The sequence below is a fragment of the Glycine soja genome, chromosome 14 (genome assembly GCF_004193775.1).
Source record: "Glycine soja cultivar W05 chromosome 14, ASM419377v2, whole genome shotgun sequence".
Taxonomy (NCBI): domain Eukaryota; kingdom Viridiplantae; phylum Streptophyta; class Magnoliopsida; order Fabales; family Fabaceae; genus Glycine; species Glycine soja.
Window position 1 is genome coordinate 2,303,252 of NC_041015.1, and position 19,395 is coordinate 2,322,646.

Genomic DNA, 19,395 nt, shown 5'->3' on the forward strand with positions numbered 1-19,395 from the left:
TTTACCAATTCAATATATGTCAGAGGTAGAAAAAAAAATACTAATTTAATATTTGTATAATTTAGTTTTCAAAAGTTCAAAGTTACTCCCCTATTAGTCCTAAGTTATTCACTTTTTTGTCATTTCATTAAATTTAGGATTAAATTAAAAAAAAATACATTTAGAAATTAAAAAGAGAGTGACTTTAGACTTTCGTGGACTAAATTGTAGAAAGACACATATCTAGTAACAAGTTAAATCAGAACACGTGAACTACAACAAATGAGCATGGAAGGAGGATATTTTTGGCTGTAATCTTGTTATGGATCAGGGAATATGGTCAAAATTGTTATTTTATAATTTAATGCATAGAGCATTTAAATAGGCCTTTGCCATTTAATGTTATGTGAAATCTTATATATTTGTACTGGGTGCCACAACTTATGATAACTCTCACGGATTTAATAAATATTTTGTTGTTAAAGAAAAAACAACTTCTCACTTTCACAAGCCAAATTACGAGTTTGATTTTAATGACAAATATTTATTTCATATAGTAAATTTATAATAAATATTTTTTTCCTAAAGATTAGGGGTGTTCATGAATAATTAATTTGAATTGAGTATGAGTGTATGACTAAATTCGTGACTTGAACTTGTCAAAATAGTTTAGATTGGATTAAATTTTAACCTTTTTTTTCCATCATTTAGATTGGATCGATGAAGAAGGGTTGAGGCTGGGAAAGATGAGAAAGAGACGTCAAGGGTGTTAGATGATGGTTCTTTTTTCTTTTTATCTTTTACTAGTGGCACCCTTACTTCTAATACTTGCATCTCTTTTTTGTTGTGGTTTAAATTTTTGAACTAAAATAAAGATTGGAGTAATTTTTAGTTGTCATTATATTAAATCATTTCAAAATTTAAAGGTTAATAAAATACTAGCATTTTTGGTAGAAATTAAAAGAAATGATTAAAATGAGACACTTTAGAAATTTAAAGGATCAAAGTGAATGTTTCAAAATTTAATGTATTAGAATGAAATAACTGTAAAATATATAATGGGTCAAAAATGATATTAAACTCATAATATATAATTCATTAAGTTTGTATGGGAAAAAACTTGTATTATAAAATTGTGTAAAATTAGTTGTATGTTTGATGTTATTATAATAATAATTAATGTTATTATCATTTAATAGTCAATTTTAATTTTTTGAGTAACAATAATCATTTAATACGTGTATGAATTAATCTACGTCCTATTACGTTGCAAGATTAATATATATTTATCCTATTAATAATTCTAATTTAATTTCCCTCGCTGGGACCACTTCAAAATTCAAATTCGACTCTCAGGGACGGAGGCACCTCACTGCGCCAGACACTTCTCTCTCTCTCTCTCTCTCGATTCTCAACTGAATTCCAAGTTAAGGTTTCTGAATTCCCTGATATGCTGAGGAGCGTGTTAGGGTTCATGATCCGTTTCTTCTTCCGATCCTTCACCAAAGCGATGGGCTGCTTCTTCGCGTGCTTCAGGATCAGAGACAATCGCCGCACAAACACATCGCAATTGATTACCTCCTCCACTCAATCCACCGTAACATTTCGCATTTCGCATTTGTCTTTGCTGTTTTCACGAATTACTTTATTTTTTTAATAGTAATTAGAATTTTCGCTGTGTGGAAAGCCAGGGTGTTGTGGTATCTCGAAATCGCTCGTCTTCTTTATTATCTGAAGGTACTTTTCTTTTTTTTTTCCTTCATTTTCTTTCTTTTCGCTTTTACGTTTTCTTTTTTATTTTTCCCGCTAATTTTGTGATATAACCTTTTTAGAAGAGAGAGATGATTCTGCGAGGATTGATGGTGTTGGGTTTGAGGGAGATTTCCAGGGGCTTAAGGATGAGGTATTTTCATATTGTTATTGATATTGGTATTGCACTATTACTGCAGCTGAAATGATTTTTTTAATGGTTTTTCTCAGGTGTTTGGTTGTTTTAATTTTTGTATTTTTTTGTTTGAACTAGTTAGGGCATCGAGTAAAATAATGTTCAATTTTTATCTTGTGAATTCGCATTAAGCTGGGCAAAATGGAATCTGCAAACTGACATAGTATAGGTTTCTTAGTTGTTCTTGGACAGTTGTGAATTTGTAAATTTTACGAACCTTCATGAATCTAGTATAAAGAAAAAATATGGAAAGCAATAGAGTGATTTCATAAACCTTTTCTGTTAAACATACTGGAAACAATTGAATAATGACAACAATTAAGACCATTAGTTAGCTTTTTTCAATTTTGGCTTGTGAAAAGTCAGTCATGTCATCTATCACTCTTTCTATGATCTGCTGTGTCCTCATGTTATACCTGTTTTGTATCCAATGCCTAGAGGATTATACGTGCACCATGGTATATATCAAATTTCAAATACTTTCAAGTTACTCTTAGAATTTGTTTATTTTTTTTTCTTCTTGCATTTTTTATGGGTTGTATTCATTTTGTTATTGTCAATTGAATTTTGATGATCTCACTATATAAACTCTTTCTACAGGCTAAGTTTCTTAAAGCTTGTGGGACCTTAGCAGGAACACCTGCTGAAATTCGTAAAGCATCTGAGAAGTTGAAATCACTTGCTCCTGATAAAGATTCAGACCCTTCAAGATTTCATTCTTGGCTTCCTAACACGTCTGTGGAGAAACTGCAGCTGGATGTCCAACCATTTGATCCACCAACTCCCATAAATCTTTGCCAAAAATTGGGAAATAGCATGGATTCATTTGAGCACACACCAAGCAGGTTATTCATGACTTTTTTTTTTTCTGTTAATGCTGATATTGAATGATGATGAATTTGAACAAGTTATATTTTAGTCAATTTGCATGGTAGGTGAATCTTCAATTATTACTCTCAATTTTTATAGTAAGCTTTAGATACATTCCTAATAGTTAGAGCTCCTGGTATAGCAACTGCATTTTAACTATAATATAGAATCAGACAATTCGTTTTGCTTTTAAAAAAAAGTGCATTCATTCTGCTTTTAAAAAAAAAGTGCCCTTCAAATGGTTCCTGCATCCTTTCTTTCATATTTTGGATTTTAGATAATTACTTAATTGTATGATTGTTGGTTGGAACTTAGAATTGTCCATTGATAATTATATTGGAGGGAGGACTAGAACCTGATCAGATGTTAATTTCATTTCTTTTGCAGCCGTATCTCCAAAGCACAAGATACTGAAGATGACTCTGTTGACTATATGGAAAAAAATTGGTCAGGGAACCTTCATACGGCGGATAGGTCTGAAAGGAATGCAGCTTTGGTTTCACCTTTGCTAGCCACATATACTCAGAGAAAGAACAAGTCTGTTCGTTTTGAAAGTGAAACTGACTTGGCAACCTATGGAAGCTCATCAGATGATTGGCATATGAAGGAAAACAAGTCACCAAATAGCCAAAGTGCATATAAACCATCTCCTTATCCTACCCCGTTGAAGTTATTTGACGAGATGCAAACACCAGGAACTGTGTACCCTGCATCATTAGAAGAGTTACGTACGGGTAAGGCTCAAGTTCGGTCCCAGTTTGTCTATCCAACTAACAAACCAGGTGATAATGTCTTCTGGTGCAAAATACTCGAGGAGAGAGATTTTAACCTTGAAGAAGATTCAAGTGACCTGAGTGATTTGGTTGAGAAAGCTCAAAATGAAACTCCTACCCCAGAAAAAGGGTCCAAGAAATTTTCAAAAGAAAATGACGATGAGGTCAAATCAAATTTGTCTGCTAGAATAAGTCCTGTGTCAACCATCAAGGAGCATTCGCCTATGCCATTTAAGTGGTGGTATGACAATGGCATCCCGAATTCAACAACTAAGTACAAGGAGGTATGGCTTGTAATCATTATCATTATTTGTTATAAGGTTTCTAAATCTATATACAGCATCTGATTAGTGCTCATTGTCCCTAGGACCAGAAAGTAAAATGGCATGCAACCCCATTTGAAGAGAGGCTGGATAAGGCACTGTCTGAGAATTTTATATCTCAAAGGTATCTCTAGTTAATAATTGATTGTAATCTGTTTACCTGATAAGAAGGATTAACGGAGCAAAAAGAAGAAAAAAATCTTTAACCTTGTAGAATTTCTGTTAACCATGACAAGTGACAATTTCAGTTGGTGCATGTTATGCTTGCCATATATATAATGTGCTGGATGTTAGTAATGGTTGATTTTTGTTGACACTAGAAATTTCACTTGAGTTTAGCACATTTGAAGGATAAAAAATCATTCCAAATGGTTGAAGAATACCCATTTGTTCGGCATGTCTAGTGTTAACTCATTGCCAAGTGTACCAATTTATCCAGGTAGTATTTTAAAATGGTAAGATCGAGTATCGTTTCCACAGGAATTTTGTTTGTGCTCAAGCTAGCGCGTATTCAATTTGTGTGCAATCAATGAATAAATTGGAGAAAGGCTAAGTAAATCATTTTTGTTTGCAAAGTAGACGATGAAGGGCTCAAATATACAAAAGGATGTAAAAGGTGAAGGGATAAGGAATGGATATGAATCCATGGATGAGAATGAGCTCCTAATGATTGCCTTCCTCCTCTAGCTCAAGCTTTTGGGTTCTCTATCTTTTGAACGAGCTCTCTTTCTTCTCTCCGTTTTTCACATAAAAACCCTTCCTGAGTTTGAGATTTTGCGACGACGCGTTGAGTGCGAGTAAGTGGTTGGGCGCTAAGCGCGCCATCTACCCTAAGCGCGCCATGTGCGCTAAGCGCCCCTTTGCCTGACTGCAGGTTCTCTATGCTGCTTCTTCGCGCTGAACGGAAACCTTACCGCTAAGCGACAATAGCTCGCTAAGCGAGCTTAGCGCGTTGAGCGTGAACCATCAGACTTCAACTTTTCTCTCTATCCCTTGCTAATATATCTGCAAAATAAAAACCATCAAAACATATAAATTAGCAGTTTAAGGCACCTACTGCACAAAAACTTAGAGGATGCCGAAATTCCAATGATTCACACAAAAAAGAAGCAATAGAAATGGAAGAATATTACTAATTCTTGTATGTTTTAATTAGATAATCTACTTATGCACATCAGTTATCATCTAGTTGCATCTAATCCATTGTTTTTATAAATTATTTGTTTTATTTTGTTGGAGAATTTGCTGTTTTTATTTTGAAATAGCTGTATTGTATTGTTTTATTTCTAAGTTGTTGATTCTTAATATATGAATGTATAAATGTCCTTATAATTTGATATTTGATTTACAGGAAGCTTGTTTGTGGGAAACCAGTGGAATTTGATGAGATTGAAGAAAGTGATACTACATTATCTCAGCTATAGTCGGAGACTCATTTGCTGCCTGTGGTGGCTTTTTGATATCTGTATATGTCCATCCCATCCCGTTGTAGTCACTTATATGGGAAGTAATTCAATATTCTGGAAACTAAGTACGAATAAACATCATTCAGCATGCTGGTTGCTTTGTATCAGCAGTTGATTATACAAATTTTGCAGTACCATAGAACTATATATATGCGTAAGAAGTGAGGAAAATTTTCATTCACAGGAGGAAAGTGATAGAACTGAATGGTTTTGGATAAGAACGGTAGGAAGCTTAGATCTGTACAGTCAGATTTCTTTCATGATTTCTTCTCATGAGAAGCTTCTGATCATTCTGTGAATAAATTGATATTTGTTAGTCGTGGATATAAAAAGGTGACATTATTTTTTTTTGTGAAAAAGTGTCTATTTTTTAAAAAAATTAAGTTGAAAGACTTAAAAGAACAATTGGCCAATCTTTTGAGGGGTCTTTCTATGATGTTTCCCATTTTAATAAAGAGAAGATCATTATTCTTTCCTAGTGCATTTACAATTACAAGATTTCTTTCACAAACAAATAGTGGTGCTGCAAGAGATCTTTACCTAATTTCAGATTACTTTATATTTTGATTTATATATATATATATATATATATATATATATATATATATATATATATGTGTGTGTGTGTGTGTGTGTTAAAAATTGATTCAAGAGACACATCTGATTTTCTTTAATCAAAGACTTGGTTGAAGTTCTTTATATTATATATAAAAAATGTTTCCCGTGAATGAGTTAATTCAGCGTACTAAACAATAGTGACCCAAATAATATGAATTATTTCTTGACATGTAAATTTATATAACCAAAAGAGATAGTGCTTGAGTTGGAGAGGATAAATTCAATTATTGTCCTAAAATAAGATCCAAGAACAAGAATTAAAAGCTGAAATGAAGACATTGCTATTATCAAACTGAATTTCTCTTCGTTCCCTATTTTGTCATCTGGGCACGTTCCACCTTTTCAATGGTTTTAAAAGTAGTAGCGCGTTTGTAAACAAAATGATAAAGTGTTTCGAATACATTTTGATCAATTTCCTGTCAATTTAGTAGTAGTCGATTACTACCACTTTTATTTAAGACCACATGTGAGTTATAAAGACTAACACGCAGGAAAACTTCCCAATAGATGAAAAGTATAGTTACGTGCGTATTCTGAATGCATGCATGCCCTATCAATTAAACATTGATCCCCCTCCTCTTTCTCATGTGGTGTCCCCACATCTCAACCATCAACCTCAGTTTTGTTTGTGTTGATGTAGACTTTGTTTGACTATTTCACATGTAGAGGCACTTTAACAAGTGTAACTAAGCACAATAAGTGGCTCTTCCAATTCACTCTTCTTGAAGGATTTTTCAAGAGAAACAAATTAACCATGGTAGTGAAGGTGTACGGACCTAGCTGTGCTTCCACAAAACGGGTGCTAGTTTGCTTGGAAGAGAAGGAAATCGAATTTGAGGTTATCCCTTTTAATATCTTTAAGGGGAAACAGAAGATGTTAGGGATAATTCAAAAAATAGTTACTAGTTTGTTAGTAGTTGATGGTGGTTAATTAGTTGAGTTAGTCTATATATAGACATATGGTTACGTGTAACAAATACACAATAGAATAACATAAATTTCCCTCCAATCTTTCTCTCTCACGAGTTCATGTGTTTAGATTGATTTCTATGTTTCTTGTTTCTCCTATTTTTGCTCCAACAAATTGGTATCAAGAGCATTGGTTTATGATCTAGGGATCATTCATTTCTTTCATCTGTTTTGTTTTGATTGTCGCTGTGTTCATGGGGCCAACTGGAGGAGCAAACTTTTCGGCGAACTTTCCAATGTTAGACGACAAGAACTGGGATCGATGGCGAGTTCAGATGAAGGCATTGTTGGGATCACAAGATGTAAACGACATTGTGGAACAAGGATTCCCTGATCTTGCTGAAAGGGCAACTGAAGAACAACGCGCCACGTTCAAGGACAACAAGAAGAAAGACTGTAGAGCTTTGGTTCTCTTACACCAGTGCATAGATGATGCACATTTTGAAAAGATCTCCAATGCAAAGAATGCGAAACACGCATGGACAATTCTTGAAACTTGTAACAAAGGAGGGGAGCAACTGAAAAAGGTCCGGCTACAAACTCTTCGCCGCCAATAAGAATTGATGCAAATGGAGTCAAATGAAAAGATAGCTCAGTTCTTTAATCGGATTATCTCTCATACCAATGCCATGAAGGCATGTGGTGAGATAGTTTCTGATCAATCTATTGTTGAAAAGATATTGAGAATGCTAACCCCAAATTTCGACCATATTGTTGTGGCGATCGAAGAATCCAGGAAGCTAGATGAGTTGAAGGTAGAAGACCTTCAAGACTCACTTGAAGCTCATGAGCAGCGACTCATGGAGAGATCCACAGGAAGGTCTGGTGATCAGGCTTTGTTTGCTCAAACTTCTAAGAAAAGGAGCAATGGTGGAAGAAATGGATCTCGAGGAAGAGGAAGGGGCAAAGGTTCCAGAGGTGAAAATTACAAGAACTCTCAATATCAAGATCAAGAAAGATCTGATCAAGATAAGTCAAGAAAATCAGAAAGAAAAAGTGGCAACAGTCAATGGAAAGGTGGAAGAAAGATAGTGGATAGAAAGAAATTGAAGTGCTTCAACTGTGGAAAGCTTGGGCATTTCTCTACTGAATGCAAAGCCCCTCCCACTCAGAATGAAAGCAAAGGCAAGCAACATGATGAAGCATATTTGGATAAAGAGGATACCGAGGTAAAGTCTGATGACCAACCTCTCTTGCTTATGATGACTACAAATTCTGATATGAGTAGCTGTGAGAATAATTGGTATATAGATTCAGGCTGCTCTAATCATATGACTGAAAATAGAAACTGGTTAATTAACTTTGATGAGAATAGAAAGAACACAGTCAGATTTGCTGATAATAGATCAATTCAAGCTGAAGGAGTAGGTGATGTGTTGTTAAAAAGAAGAGATGGTAAGGATGCTATGATAACTAATGTGCTGTTTGTACCAAAGATGAATACTAACTTGATCAGTCTAAGGCAACTCCTAGAGAAAGGCTTCACCATAGGATTTCCAAAAGGCTTTCTGGAAATCTATGATCAGAATGAAAGGCTGGTCATGAGGGCAGCTATGGCTTCAAACAGAACCTTTTAAGTTAGTCTAACAGCAATGGAAACTCAGTGCCTGAATGCTACTTCTTTAAATAAGGAATCTTGGTTGTGGCATCAAAGACTAGGGCATCTTAATTTCAGAGATTTAGGAACCCTGAAATCAAAGAATATAGTTATGGGATTACCATCAATTCAGACACCAAAAAAGATCTGTGACAATTGTTTGATCAGCAAGCAATCAAGAAATTCTTTCAGCTCATATACTGCTTCCAAGGCCAGTGATTTGTTGCATGTTGTATATTCCGACGTGTGTGGTCCTTTTGGTGCTGTTTCACTTGGAGGCAATAAATACTTTGTCTCTTTTATTGATGACCTGAGCAGGAAAGTTTGGATTTATCTCATTAAACTAAAAAGTGAAGTCTTTATTGTGTTTAAACAATTTAAAGCACTGGTAGAAAAGTAATCAGGGAGGAAACTGAAGATCCTCAAAACAGATGGAGGTGGAGAATTCAACTCAAGTGAGTTTGACATGTATTGTACCGATTAAGGTATAGTGCATGAAGTCACTGCACCTTATACACCCCAACATAATGGGGTTGCTGAGAGAAGAAACAGAACTATACTCAATATGGTGAGAAGTATGTTGAAAACAAAGAATCTACCACACAATTTTCTAGATTCAATGGTACCTGAAGAAGCCTGGTCTGGATTGAAACCTTCAGTCAAACACTTTAAGGTATTTGGCTCTTTATGCTATAAACATATTCCTGATCAGAAAAGGAAGAAGCTAGACAGCAAGAGTGAAGCAATGATCTTTATTGGCTACAACCCCACTGGTTCATACAAACTGTATAATCCAGTGACTAAACAAGTGGTGTATAGTAGAGATGTTCATCATATGGAAACAGAAGCTTGGAACTGGTCTAAGGACAGTATTACTCCTATGACTAGTTTGAACCTGGATTGGGAAAATGACATTTTTGATGATTTAGTGAGGGAAGAGGTTGCTGCTGAGGTAAATCCCAATGCCTTAATTTCTAATGATGATCATTCACCTCCACGTCACTTACATGTAGAAAGACCACAAAGACAAAGGAATCTGCCATCCAGACTTAAAGATTTTCAATTATATCAGGCAAGTTCAAGTATTGTGACTGCAGAAAATGACTTAGCACAACACTTGGTGCTGTTAGCTGATGCCGAACCCTTGAGTTTTAAGGAAGCAATATCAGATGGTAAATGGAGAGAAGCAATGAATGAAGAGATTAAGTCCATAGAGAGGAATGGTACTTAGGAATTGGTAAATTTACCAATTAACAAGACACCAATAGCTGTTAAATGGGTTTTTAAAGTCAAGCTGAAACCTGATGGCACAGTGGCAAAATACAAAGCTAGGTTAGTGGAAAAAGGCTTCATGCAGAGGGAAGGACTTGATTACTCAGAGGTCTTTGCACCAGTGGCTAGGTTGGAAACAGTAAGACTATTGGTAGCTATAGCTAGTTAGAAAAGTTGGAAATTATGGCAATTGGATGTAAAATCAGCTTTTCTAAATGGTCCTTTAGAAGAGGAAGTATATGTACACCAACCCCCCGGTTTCATCAGTAAAGGTAATGAGGAAAAGGTGTTGAGATTAAGAAAGGTACTCTATGGGTTGAAACAGGCACCTAGGGCCTGGAACAAGAGAATTGATAAATTTCTCTCTGATTCTGGTTTTGAGAAATGTTCAGTTGAGCATGGTGTGTATGTCAAGCTTATTGACCAGGATTAGGAGGCATTGTTCATTTGCCTATATATAGACGATCTACTCATAACTGACAGCAGCTCCAAGAGAATTGAAGAGTTGAATCAGAATCTGAAATGACTGATTTAGGAACCTTATCCTATTTTCTAGGCTTAGAATTTCAGCATTCTGAGAAAGGTCTATTCATGCATCAGAGAAAGTACTTACTTGAGGTACTGTAGAAGTTTAATATGATGGACTGTAATGTTTCACTTACACCAGCTGAGGTGAATTTGAAGTTGGATAAGTGTGAGAATGAGGCTGTGGTGGATGGAACTATATTCAGACAAATTGTGGGAAGTCTGAGGTATATTTGTCATACAAGACCTGAGTTAGCATTCAGTGTTGGGATGATTAGCAAATTCATGAGTGATCCTAGGCACTCTCACATGGTTGCAGCCAAAAGAATTTTGAGATATCTTAGAGGTACACTGAATATGGGCATTTTATTCCCACATCAAGATGAGAAGGTTAGACCACATCATGTGGCTTATTCAGACTCTGATTGGTGTGGAGATGTTTTGGATAGAAGAAGTACCATGGGATATATATTCATGATTGTTGGTGCACCTATGTCCTGGAGCTCAAAGAAGTAAAGTGTTGTAGCTCTATCAACCTGTGAAGCTGAGTATATTGCAGCATGTTCAACTGCTTGTCAAGCTTCATGGTTGTCTTCTCTGCTTCAAGAACTTGGAATCATTACTGGAATGGCTATTGAATTATTAGTAGACAGTAAATCTGCTATTGATCTAGCAAGGAATCCAGTCTCTCATGACCGAAGCAAGCACATTGAGACTAAATTTCATTTTCTGAGAGATCAAGTGGCTAAAGGAAAGGTTAAGCTAGTGCATTGCAGAACTGAGGTTCAGCTACCTGACATAATGACTAAGGCTTTGAAGGCTGACAGATTCAAGGAGCTAAGAAGGAAAGTAGGAGTTCAAAGTTTGGAGGATTAAGAAGTTTTGTTCAATAAATGTTGCTGTAATGTTCTTGTTGTTGATTCACTGTTTTTGAATCAAAGGGGAGAGTTAGGGATAATTCATGTTTTTGAATCAAAGGGGGATGTTAGGGATAATTCAAAAAAACAGTTACTAGTTTGTTAGTAGTTGATGGTGGTTAGTTAGTTGAGTTAGTCTATATATAAACATATGGTTACGTGTAACAGATACACAATAGAATAACAGAAATTTCCCTCCAATCTTTCTCTCTCACGAGTTCATGTGTTTAGATTGATTTATGTGTTTCTTGTTTCTCCTATTTTTGCTCCAACAGAAGAATCCTGAGTTCCTCAAATTACAGCTGGTTCAGCTCTTCCATCTATCTATTTTCCTTCCGTTCTTGTTGAATATGATAGAGCCTTCAAGATTATTATTTGATTAATTCTGTATTTTCTGATTATAATGTTCTTTATTCGTAATATCTGCAGCCCTCTGGATGCGTTCCTGTCATTAAAGATGGAGATTACACCTTATAAGGTTACACTTTGAACTCATATTTTCATGCTTCATGATTAATATTGTTTCTCCAATTTAACTAATTTTGTTTCTACTCTTACATGGTTCCTGCTAATTTGAGTGCTTTCGTGTGTTTCTGCAGAATCTCGTGCTATAATGAGGTTTTATGCAGAAAAATACAGGTCTCAAGGGGAAGAGTTGATGGGGAGGACAGTAGAAGAGAGGGGTGTTGTGGAACAGTGGCTAGAAGTTGAAGCACACAACTTTCACCCACCAGCCTATAACTTGGCTCTTCATGTTTTGTTTGCTACAATGCTTGGAGTGACTTCAGATCCCAACAAGGTGATTGAGGAAGAGTGAAGCAAAGCTGGGTCAGGTGTTGAACATTTATGATGAGAGGCAGTCAAATACTAAATATTTGGCTGGAGATTTCTTCAGCCTTGCTGACATTAGCCACCTTCCTTTTCTAGAGTATGTTGTGAACAAAATAGAGAAAGGGTATTTGATAAAGGAGAGGAAGCATGTGAGTGCATGGTGGGATGACATTAGCAATAGACCATCATGGAAGAAGGTTCTCCAGCTCTACAAGGCTCCAATCTAATGTTGAATGGACTTCATGGAAACTGAATTATTAGTGTCTGTTGTTATATCATCATTGAATATATATGTTAGTGAAGAATAAATGAACTTTTACCAAATTCCAAAGAAAGTTAGGAATTGAGGAAGAAAGTGGGTAATGTTTAACCTAATGGAATGGAATGTGTTGAATTTGTACTTGATCTTTTTTTTTTTTTATACGGTAAAGTTGTGCCTTGGTGATTTGTTGGTCATGGGTTCGAATCCGGAAACAACCTCTTTGCATATGCAAGGGTAAGGCTGCGTACAACATTTCTCCCCCATACCTTCGCATAGCGAAGAGCCTCTGGGCAATGGGGTACGAAGTTTTATTTTTTTTATATATATTTTCAGTTATGTACTTGTGTGGAATTTGGATATTCCTTGTGGTCATTCTCTTATCATTCGACCTGTTTACCCTCTATTTTTCTTACTCAATAAGAATATATATGATGAATGTTTTTCCAAATGGCTCACACATGTGAGACATTGATCACTTTGATTCTCTGCCGAGTAAAAAAAAAGTTTAATGTAGTATTATATAAATAAGCCATGAGACTCTCCCAATTAATTAATAAATGTAGTATTAGTTTTTTGGTTGGAGTCTCGTCTTATACTTTAGTTATAACAATGGCTATTTCCATTAGAGTTGAACTATGTATAAGAGGTTAACATGTTATGAGTCTCAAGTAAAATAAAAACCTAAAAAAAGAAGAGGCTGTTTATTTTAAACATGTTATCTTGTTTGATAACAAAATATAAATATTTAAATATAAACACTTAAGACAATAATTTTAAAAAATATAGCAAATAATAATAATAATAATAATAAACCACTGAAAAGCTCTATAATAGCAATTTTGTTAGGTATTACTTTTAAAGTAAAATTTAATTATATTTTTTATTTCTTAGATATTAGGATCGTGTAAGTTTAATACCTGAGGTTTTAATTATATTAATTGAGTCTCTAAATTATCTTCAATTTTACAATCAAATTCCTCCATCAATTTTACATGTTTGACAGACTTTTCTAACATGACATTGATATGCTAAGTTAGCATGATGTCACATTGATAGATGTTGACACACATATTGACATGCTACAATTTAATGGCGTGATAGTTCGAATCTCATCTCCATCACTAAATTTGTTTCTCACTTTTGCATGTAACATAAGCATTACGTCATCGTGTCAATGTAAAATCAATATAGTAAAAATATTATATTTAACAGATTAATGATAGAGAGACTTGATTGCGGAATTAAAAATAGTTGAGGGACTTAATTAGGGCAATTAGAACATTAAAAAAATTAAAATCATATAGTTGTGATACTTGAAAAATAAGAAATGAAACTAGGCTTGATAATAACCATTTGTTAGGTTCTTTACATAATTTTTCCTTTTTGTACGTCACGGGGTTTACACATAATTTTATTAAGTCTGTCCCGCCTCCAAATTTCTCATCCACTTCTCACACCTCCATGTGTTTGCCACGTGCTGATCTGCTGAACCTTTCACCGTTCAATTTTTTTTTTTTCCTTTTTACTTCTATCTTTCACTCTTTCTGCTTTTGATTTTAAAATAACCGTGCAATTGCACGGGTCCCAGCCTTAGTTTTCTTTGGGCGGCTAATGTTTTCTTTGTCACATTTTTATAAAGAGAATATCATCATTGTTTCTTAGTACATTTACAATGACAAGATTTCTACTAATTAATAATTTAGCATACAAATAAAACGATTGTGACTCATAAAATTAATGAATTATATATCATTGTACCACAATGGCGAATGGAGCTCTTGTAACATAATTTCGTGTGCATAGGAATCTGTTTCATCACAAGGACATAGTTATCAAAGTAAACCAAGTGTCACTACAAGGAGTAAGATCTTGCGTGTCATACCTTGGAAAAATCAAGGTGGCATATCCTTTTCGACCGTGTGTTAATTGGCTGGTGAAGAGGCAAAAGAATTAAGAAGAAAAAATTAACATCTAATATTGCTCGGAAGCAAATTAAATAGAGATTGTACAGGCCGGTAAATTTAATTAACGCCAAACTTTAATTTTTCCAACTGCATCATTCTCTGTTATGTTGCAAGAGAAACAGAAAAGAAGGGAGAAAGAAGATCGAGGGTGGAGCTGTTCGGTTTGACCATGGTTTTTATGTTTGTGGTGGTAAAATGTAAAAATCCACCAATAAAATATTGTTTTAAACAAACTTTGAATGCATGTTTTTGAGTTTTAAACGGTCAGCAAATGTATTTTAGATTCTCACAACATGAAAAATTTATGGATGCCTTATCCAAACGAGTTAAAAAAAACTACTACTAGTTTCTTTTTCTAGTGTATTTTAGATGACACAAAATGAAGAATTTGTAGATGTTGTATCCAATAAGTTAAAAAATTTAATATTAATTTTTCAAGACTTATTTTTTTTACAATTTTATATATATATATATATATATATATATATATAAGACTCTTTTTATTTGAACGCCAGTTATATATATATGTTCCATAATTTTTTTTAAGTGAATTTAATAAAAAAAAAAAATTCAAATTCGTGTTCAAAAGGATCAACTTAACTCCTTAGCGTGAACCGGTGGAAACCAGAGTTAGTTCCATTGTTATTTAAGACCACATATGTAAGTTAGCAAAGACTAACACGTAGGGCAACTTCCCAAATGAAAAAGACAATAGCATATATACTTATGACCAGACAACCAAATATTTTGAAAAAATAAGCGCACCTGAGTTATTGACCCAAGGGAGGAGATAAGGATCACCACGTATGACCTCACAATCTAATATCCCAAAAAAAATCAGAGTCTCCTCCAGAAGCATCCTATGAGTTTCTTTCTCCACTTAATAATTATTAACTAATGAAAAGTAATTCTCCCATGCTGCATTTCTGATATATATCATTTACTTACACAAAGGTCTTATTAACAAGTATTCTTAAAATATTAGTTAAGAAATTTTTAAAAATATTTATCATATAAATTATAAATTCTTTTATAAATAACATATTTTTTTAATAAAAATACAACTTATTATCATTTATCTTTAATTAATCTATTAACTAAAGTTAAAGTTGTCCACGCATAACATTAATTAATTGATTAAAATTATTCAATAAATATTAAATATCAATCTGCTGTCTCACGTGGTGTCCACATTAGATCTCACCCATCAACTTGATATTTGGTAATTTGCTTGCTGCTTTCAGTGACTAATTCACATGTAGAGGCAAGCACTATATATAAGTGTTGTGTTGCCACTAACTAAGCAATAATATAACTATATAAGCGGTTCTTCCATTTGACTCTTGTTCTGAACGACTTTTCAAGAGAATCAAACCATGGCAGTGAAAGTATACGGTCCCCACTGTGCTTCCACCAAGCGGGTGCTGGTTTGTCTGGTTGAGAAGGAAGTCGAATTTGAGGTTGTCCCTGTTGATGTCACTAAGGGGGAGCAGAAGGATCCTGAGTACCTCAAACTACAGGTTCAACTCTTGTATTTTCCTTTCTTTTTTGTTGAATATGTTTTGTCTTCGATTCTTTATCTTCTGATTCATGTTCTTTATTCATAATATCTGCAGCCATTTGGAGTTGTTCCTGTCATCAAAGATGGAGATTATACCTTATATGGTTACACTTTGTGCTTCTTTGTTCTGTTTTTCTACTTATAGTTTGTTTGTTGGTTAAACGTACTATTCACTTGCTTTTTATATCTCTTTAAGTCTTAGCGTCTTTGTAAGAAAACTATCCGTTTTAGCGTTAGAAATTCTTTTATGGTGTTAGCATGATTTTGAATTGCGATTGCGGTCGTGGCGGTGGTTGCGTTACGGTAAGTCAGAAAACCTTTATAGTTCAGGTAATCGCGGGAAAATGTGGATTGCAATTGCGGCATTACAGGAGTCAAAATACTTTGATATTGCGGTTGCAATTGTGGTTGCAAAACGCTATTTAAAACCATGGGTGTTAGCATTAGAATCAAAACTTAACTTGTATGTATGTGTAGGGACTAAAACTCAACAGTTTTCTGAACTAAAATTAAAAAAGATCAAATGATTAATAGCTTAACCTATTTTGTTGATCTATGATTGTTCCTTCAGTTTTTGTTACTGGTACCCTCTAATTTGAGTGTTTTCATGTTTTTCTGCAGAATCTCGTGCTATAATGAGGTATTATGCAGAAAAATACAGATCTCAAGGGGTTGAGTTGCTGGGAAAAACAATAGAAGAGAGGGGTCTAGTGGAGCAATGGCTAGAAGTTGAAGCACACAACTTTCATCCACAAGCCTACAACTTGTGTCTTCATGGTTTGTTTGGTTCACTATTTGGTGTGACTCCAGATCCCAAGGTGATTGAGGAGAGTGAAGCAAAGCTGGTACAAGTGTTGAACATCTATGAGGAGAGGCTCTCAAAGACTAAGTATTTGGCTGGGGATTTCTTCAGCATTGCTGATATTAGCCACCTTCCATTTCTTGATTATGTTGTGAACAATATGGGGAAAAAGTATTTGTTAGAGGAGAGGAAGCATGTGGGTGCCTGGTGGGATGACATTAGCAGTAGACCATCATGGAACAAGGTTCTCCAGCTCTACAGAGCTCCAATCTAGTTGCTAAATGAGTTTCAGGGAAACTGCTATTAGTGTATCATCTTTGAATATGTTAGTCAAGAATAAATGTACTTTTAGCAGATTCCAATGAAAGGAAGAAAGTGGGTAGTGTTCAACTTAATGGAATGTGTTGAATTTCTGCTTTCTTTCATTTTCAGTTGTTTGCTTGTGTTTAATTTGGATATTCCTTGTGGTCATGCTCTTAACTTTCCCGTTGTTTACCCTCTATTTTTCTTTTGCTACTGAATAAAAGTTATATATATATATATATATATATATATATATATATATATATATATATATATATATATTGTACTTCTATTTTTCTTAGTGAAAAATTAGAACTCACAATTTTTTCTCTTTCTTATTTCTTCACTACCTGTTTTGGTATTATACGTGAACAGAAAAATAAAATCTCAACGCAAAATATTTACAGGAACACGACACATGATCAAAATATATCATGTATGCAAATTCAACATTGCTTCCCATTTTTAGTAACTGATCCACAAAGAGATTGAAACTCTCTCTCTCACTCTGCCTTGGGTACACTGTATCTTACACCCTAACGCTACCAAACAAACGTTATCAACTCTTCAATAAAAGTTATATTAGATGAAAGTTATAAATAGTTAAGAAATGATTTTTTAAAACTATAAAAATTACTTGATTCATTAAAATTTTATATTAATCGTAATTTACATTAATATTATATAATTGAAAAAGTGGAACTAACTAAAAAGAAATGCTTTATAATACTCAAAAATAGCAAAAACCATCATGTCTTTGTTCTAAATGAAATTGAATTATTTAAGGGATGGTTTGGTAGGGCAGAGAAGAGTGGAAGGAGTGAGGAGAGGCGACAAATTGTGTTCATCTGAGTAAGTGTGAGTAATTTGGTAAGACAAAGGAAATATTCATAAAAAAGAATGGGTCTCACTACTAAAATTTTTCACTCTAATATGAGCATATTTGTGAGAAAATGAGGTGTAGATCCCTCTCTCGTACTATGTTACCAGAAATGTGTGTACATGTAGAGCCTATGTTATCATTATAATATTACATTAAAAAATAAGTAAATAAAATAATAATACTGGATAACTTTAATTTAAATATTTCTGACACTTTATCTCTTCTACCATACCACTCTTATTTCTCATCTTTTTTCTTCTCATCTACCTATTTCTCTTCCTTCTATTTCATCCAGTTTAATAATATGTAACATTTTTAAAGCTCCACCTTCTATATGTGGATGGAAGATTACTAGTTTCCTCATTCGCACAATATTAGATAATTTGAAGTTATATTCTAAATTCATGTTTCGACAGCAACTTAAGCCCAACTAAAATGTTTTTCTAATCAAAATTCACCGCTTTCGTGAGTGAGTTTTTATTGTATTCATCTCGTTTGATTATTTGTTTTTGTGCTCCTACTAGTTATTTCAGTGCTTTTGCTATAACGATATTGTTATCAAAGCAGGGCCGGTCCTAACAGTTACTGAGACCTAAATTTGTTTTTTTTTTTAAGAGGAACATTTTATTTTATATGAAATAATTATATAGTAATTTTTTTTTTGTCAAACATCAGATCCATCTCTTTTTACATTTTATTTTATATGAAATAATTACTTTTTTCTTATACCAGTCCTGTATCAAAGAAATAATGTGTTGTGCTCCTGCAGGTATGAAACCAAATTTATTGAAGAGATTGTCGAGAAGGTCTATAAAAAGATACCTCCTAAAGCATTATACACCAATCAAAACCCTGTTGAACTTGGCGCCCGCATAAAAGAAGTAATGTCACTTCTAGACATGAAATACTGGTGATAATGTACTCATGTTGGGCATATATGGACTTGGTGGTATCGGAAATACAGAACTTGCCAAAGCTTTGTAGGACAACATTGTGCAAGACTTTGATGCTGCAAGTTTTCTTGCCGATGTTAGAGAGAAATCACTACTAGAATAAGCCTTTTCTAAGTCGGTCGATTAGACCCTTCTAATCGATGTTAATCAAACAAAATCAATGGCCTGGAAGATCTACAGAAGACCCTTCTTTTAGAGATGCAAGAGGAGTTAGAAACTGAATTGGGGGGCAGTAAAAGTAAAAGAATGTATGAAATAAAACGCAAGCTTCGCCGAAAGAAAGTTCCTTTGGTTCTTGATGATGTTGATGACAAAGACAAGTTAGAAAAGCTGGCAGGAGGGTGTGATTGCTTTGGTTCAGGTAGTAAGATCATTATAACAACAAGAGACAGATGTACTAATTGCTTATCAAGTTGAAAAAATTTATCAAATGAAGAGCTTGATGAGGAGCATTTTCTTGAGCTCTTTTGTTGGAATGCCTTCAAACAAAGCCATCCTAAAACAGGCTTGCTGTAGATGTTTCCAAGCATCTTCCATTGGCTTTAAAAGTAATAGGCTCTGATTTGGCTACTCTTGATGAAG

At 34.3% G+C, this 19,395-nt stretch overlaps 2 protein-coding genes, 1 long non-coding RNA gene and 1 pseudogene across 3 annotated transcripts; 3 read left to right on the forward strand and 1 right to left on the reverse strand.

The window, feature by feature from the left end:
- The first annotated feature begins 1,308 nt into the window (after window positions 1–1,308).
- Window positions 1,309–5,680, forward strand: LOC114383453 (protein JASON-like). The gene is made up of 7 exons (XM_028343135.1): window positions 1,309–1,576; window positions 1,671–1,716; window positions 1,812–1,882; window positions 2,525–2,769; window positions 3,182–3,851; window positions 3,935–4,014; window positions 5,242–5,680. Exons 1-7 carry the CDS (start codon window positions 1,430–1,432, stop codon window positions 5,312–5,314), a joined length of 1,332 nt encoding a protein of 443 aa, XP_028198936.1. The 5' UTR covers window positions 1,309–1,429; the 3' UTR covers window positions 5,315–5,680.
- On the reverse strand, window positions 4,425–5,399 carry LOC114383454. Its single transcript, XR_003660510.1, has 2 exons — window positions 5,299–5,399; window positions 4,425–4,895 (listed from the first exon to the last, which is right to left on the reverse strand). It is a non-coding gene; the product is annotated as an uncharacterized LOC114383454 (long non-coding RNA).
- A 1,046-nt stretch (window positions 5,681–6,726) lies between the features above and the next one.
- On the forward strand, window positions 6,727–12,485 carry LOC114383251 (annotated as a pseudogene).
- A 3,116-nt stretch (window positions 12,486–15,601) lies between these two features.
- LOC114385130 (glutathione S-transferase F9-like) lies at window positions 15,602–17,176 on the forward strand. Its single transcript, XM_028345114.1, has 3 exons — window positions 15,602–15,831; window positions 15,928–15,976; window positions 16,494–17,176. Exons 1-3 carry the CDS (start codon window positions 15,688–15,690, stop codon window positions 16,946–16,948), a joined length of 648 nt encoding a protein of 215 aa, XP_028200915.1. The 5' UTR covers window positions 15,602–15,687; the 3' UTR covers window positions 16,949–17,176.
- The last annotated feature ends 2,219 nt before the right edge of the window (window positions 17,177–19,395 follow it).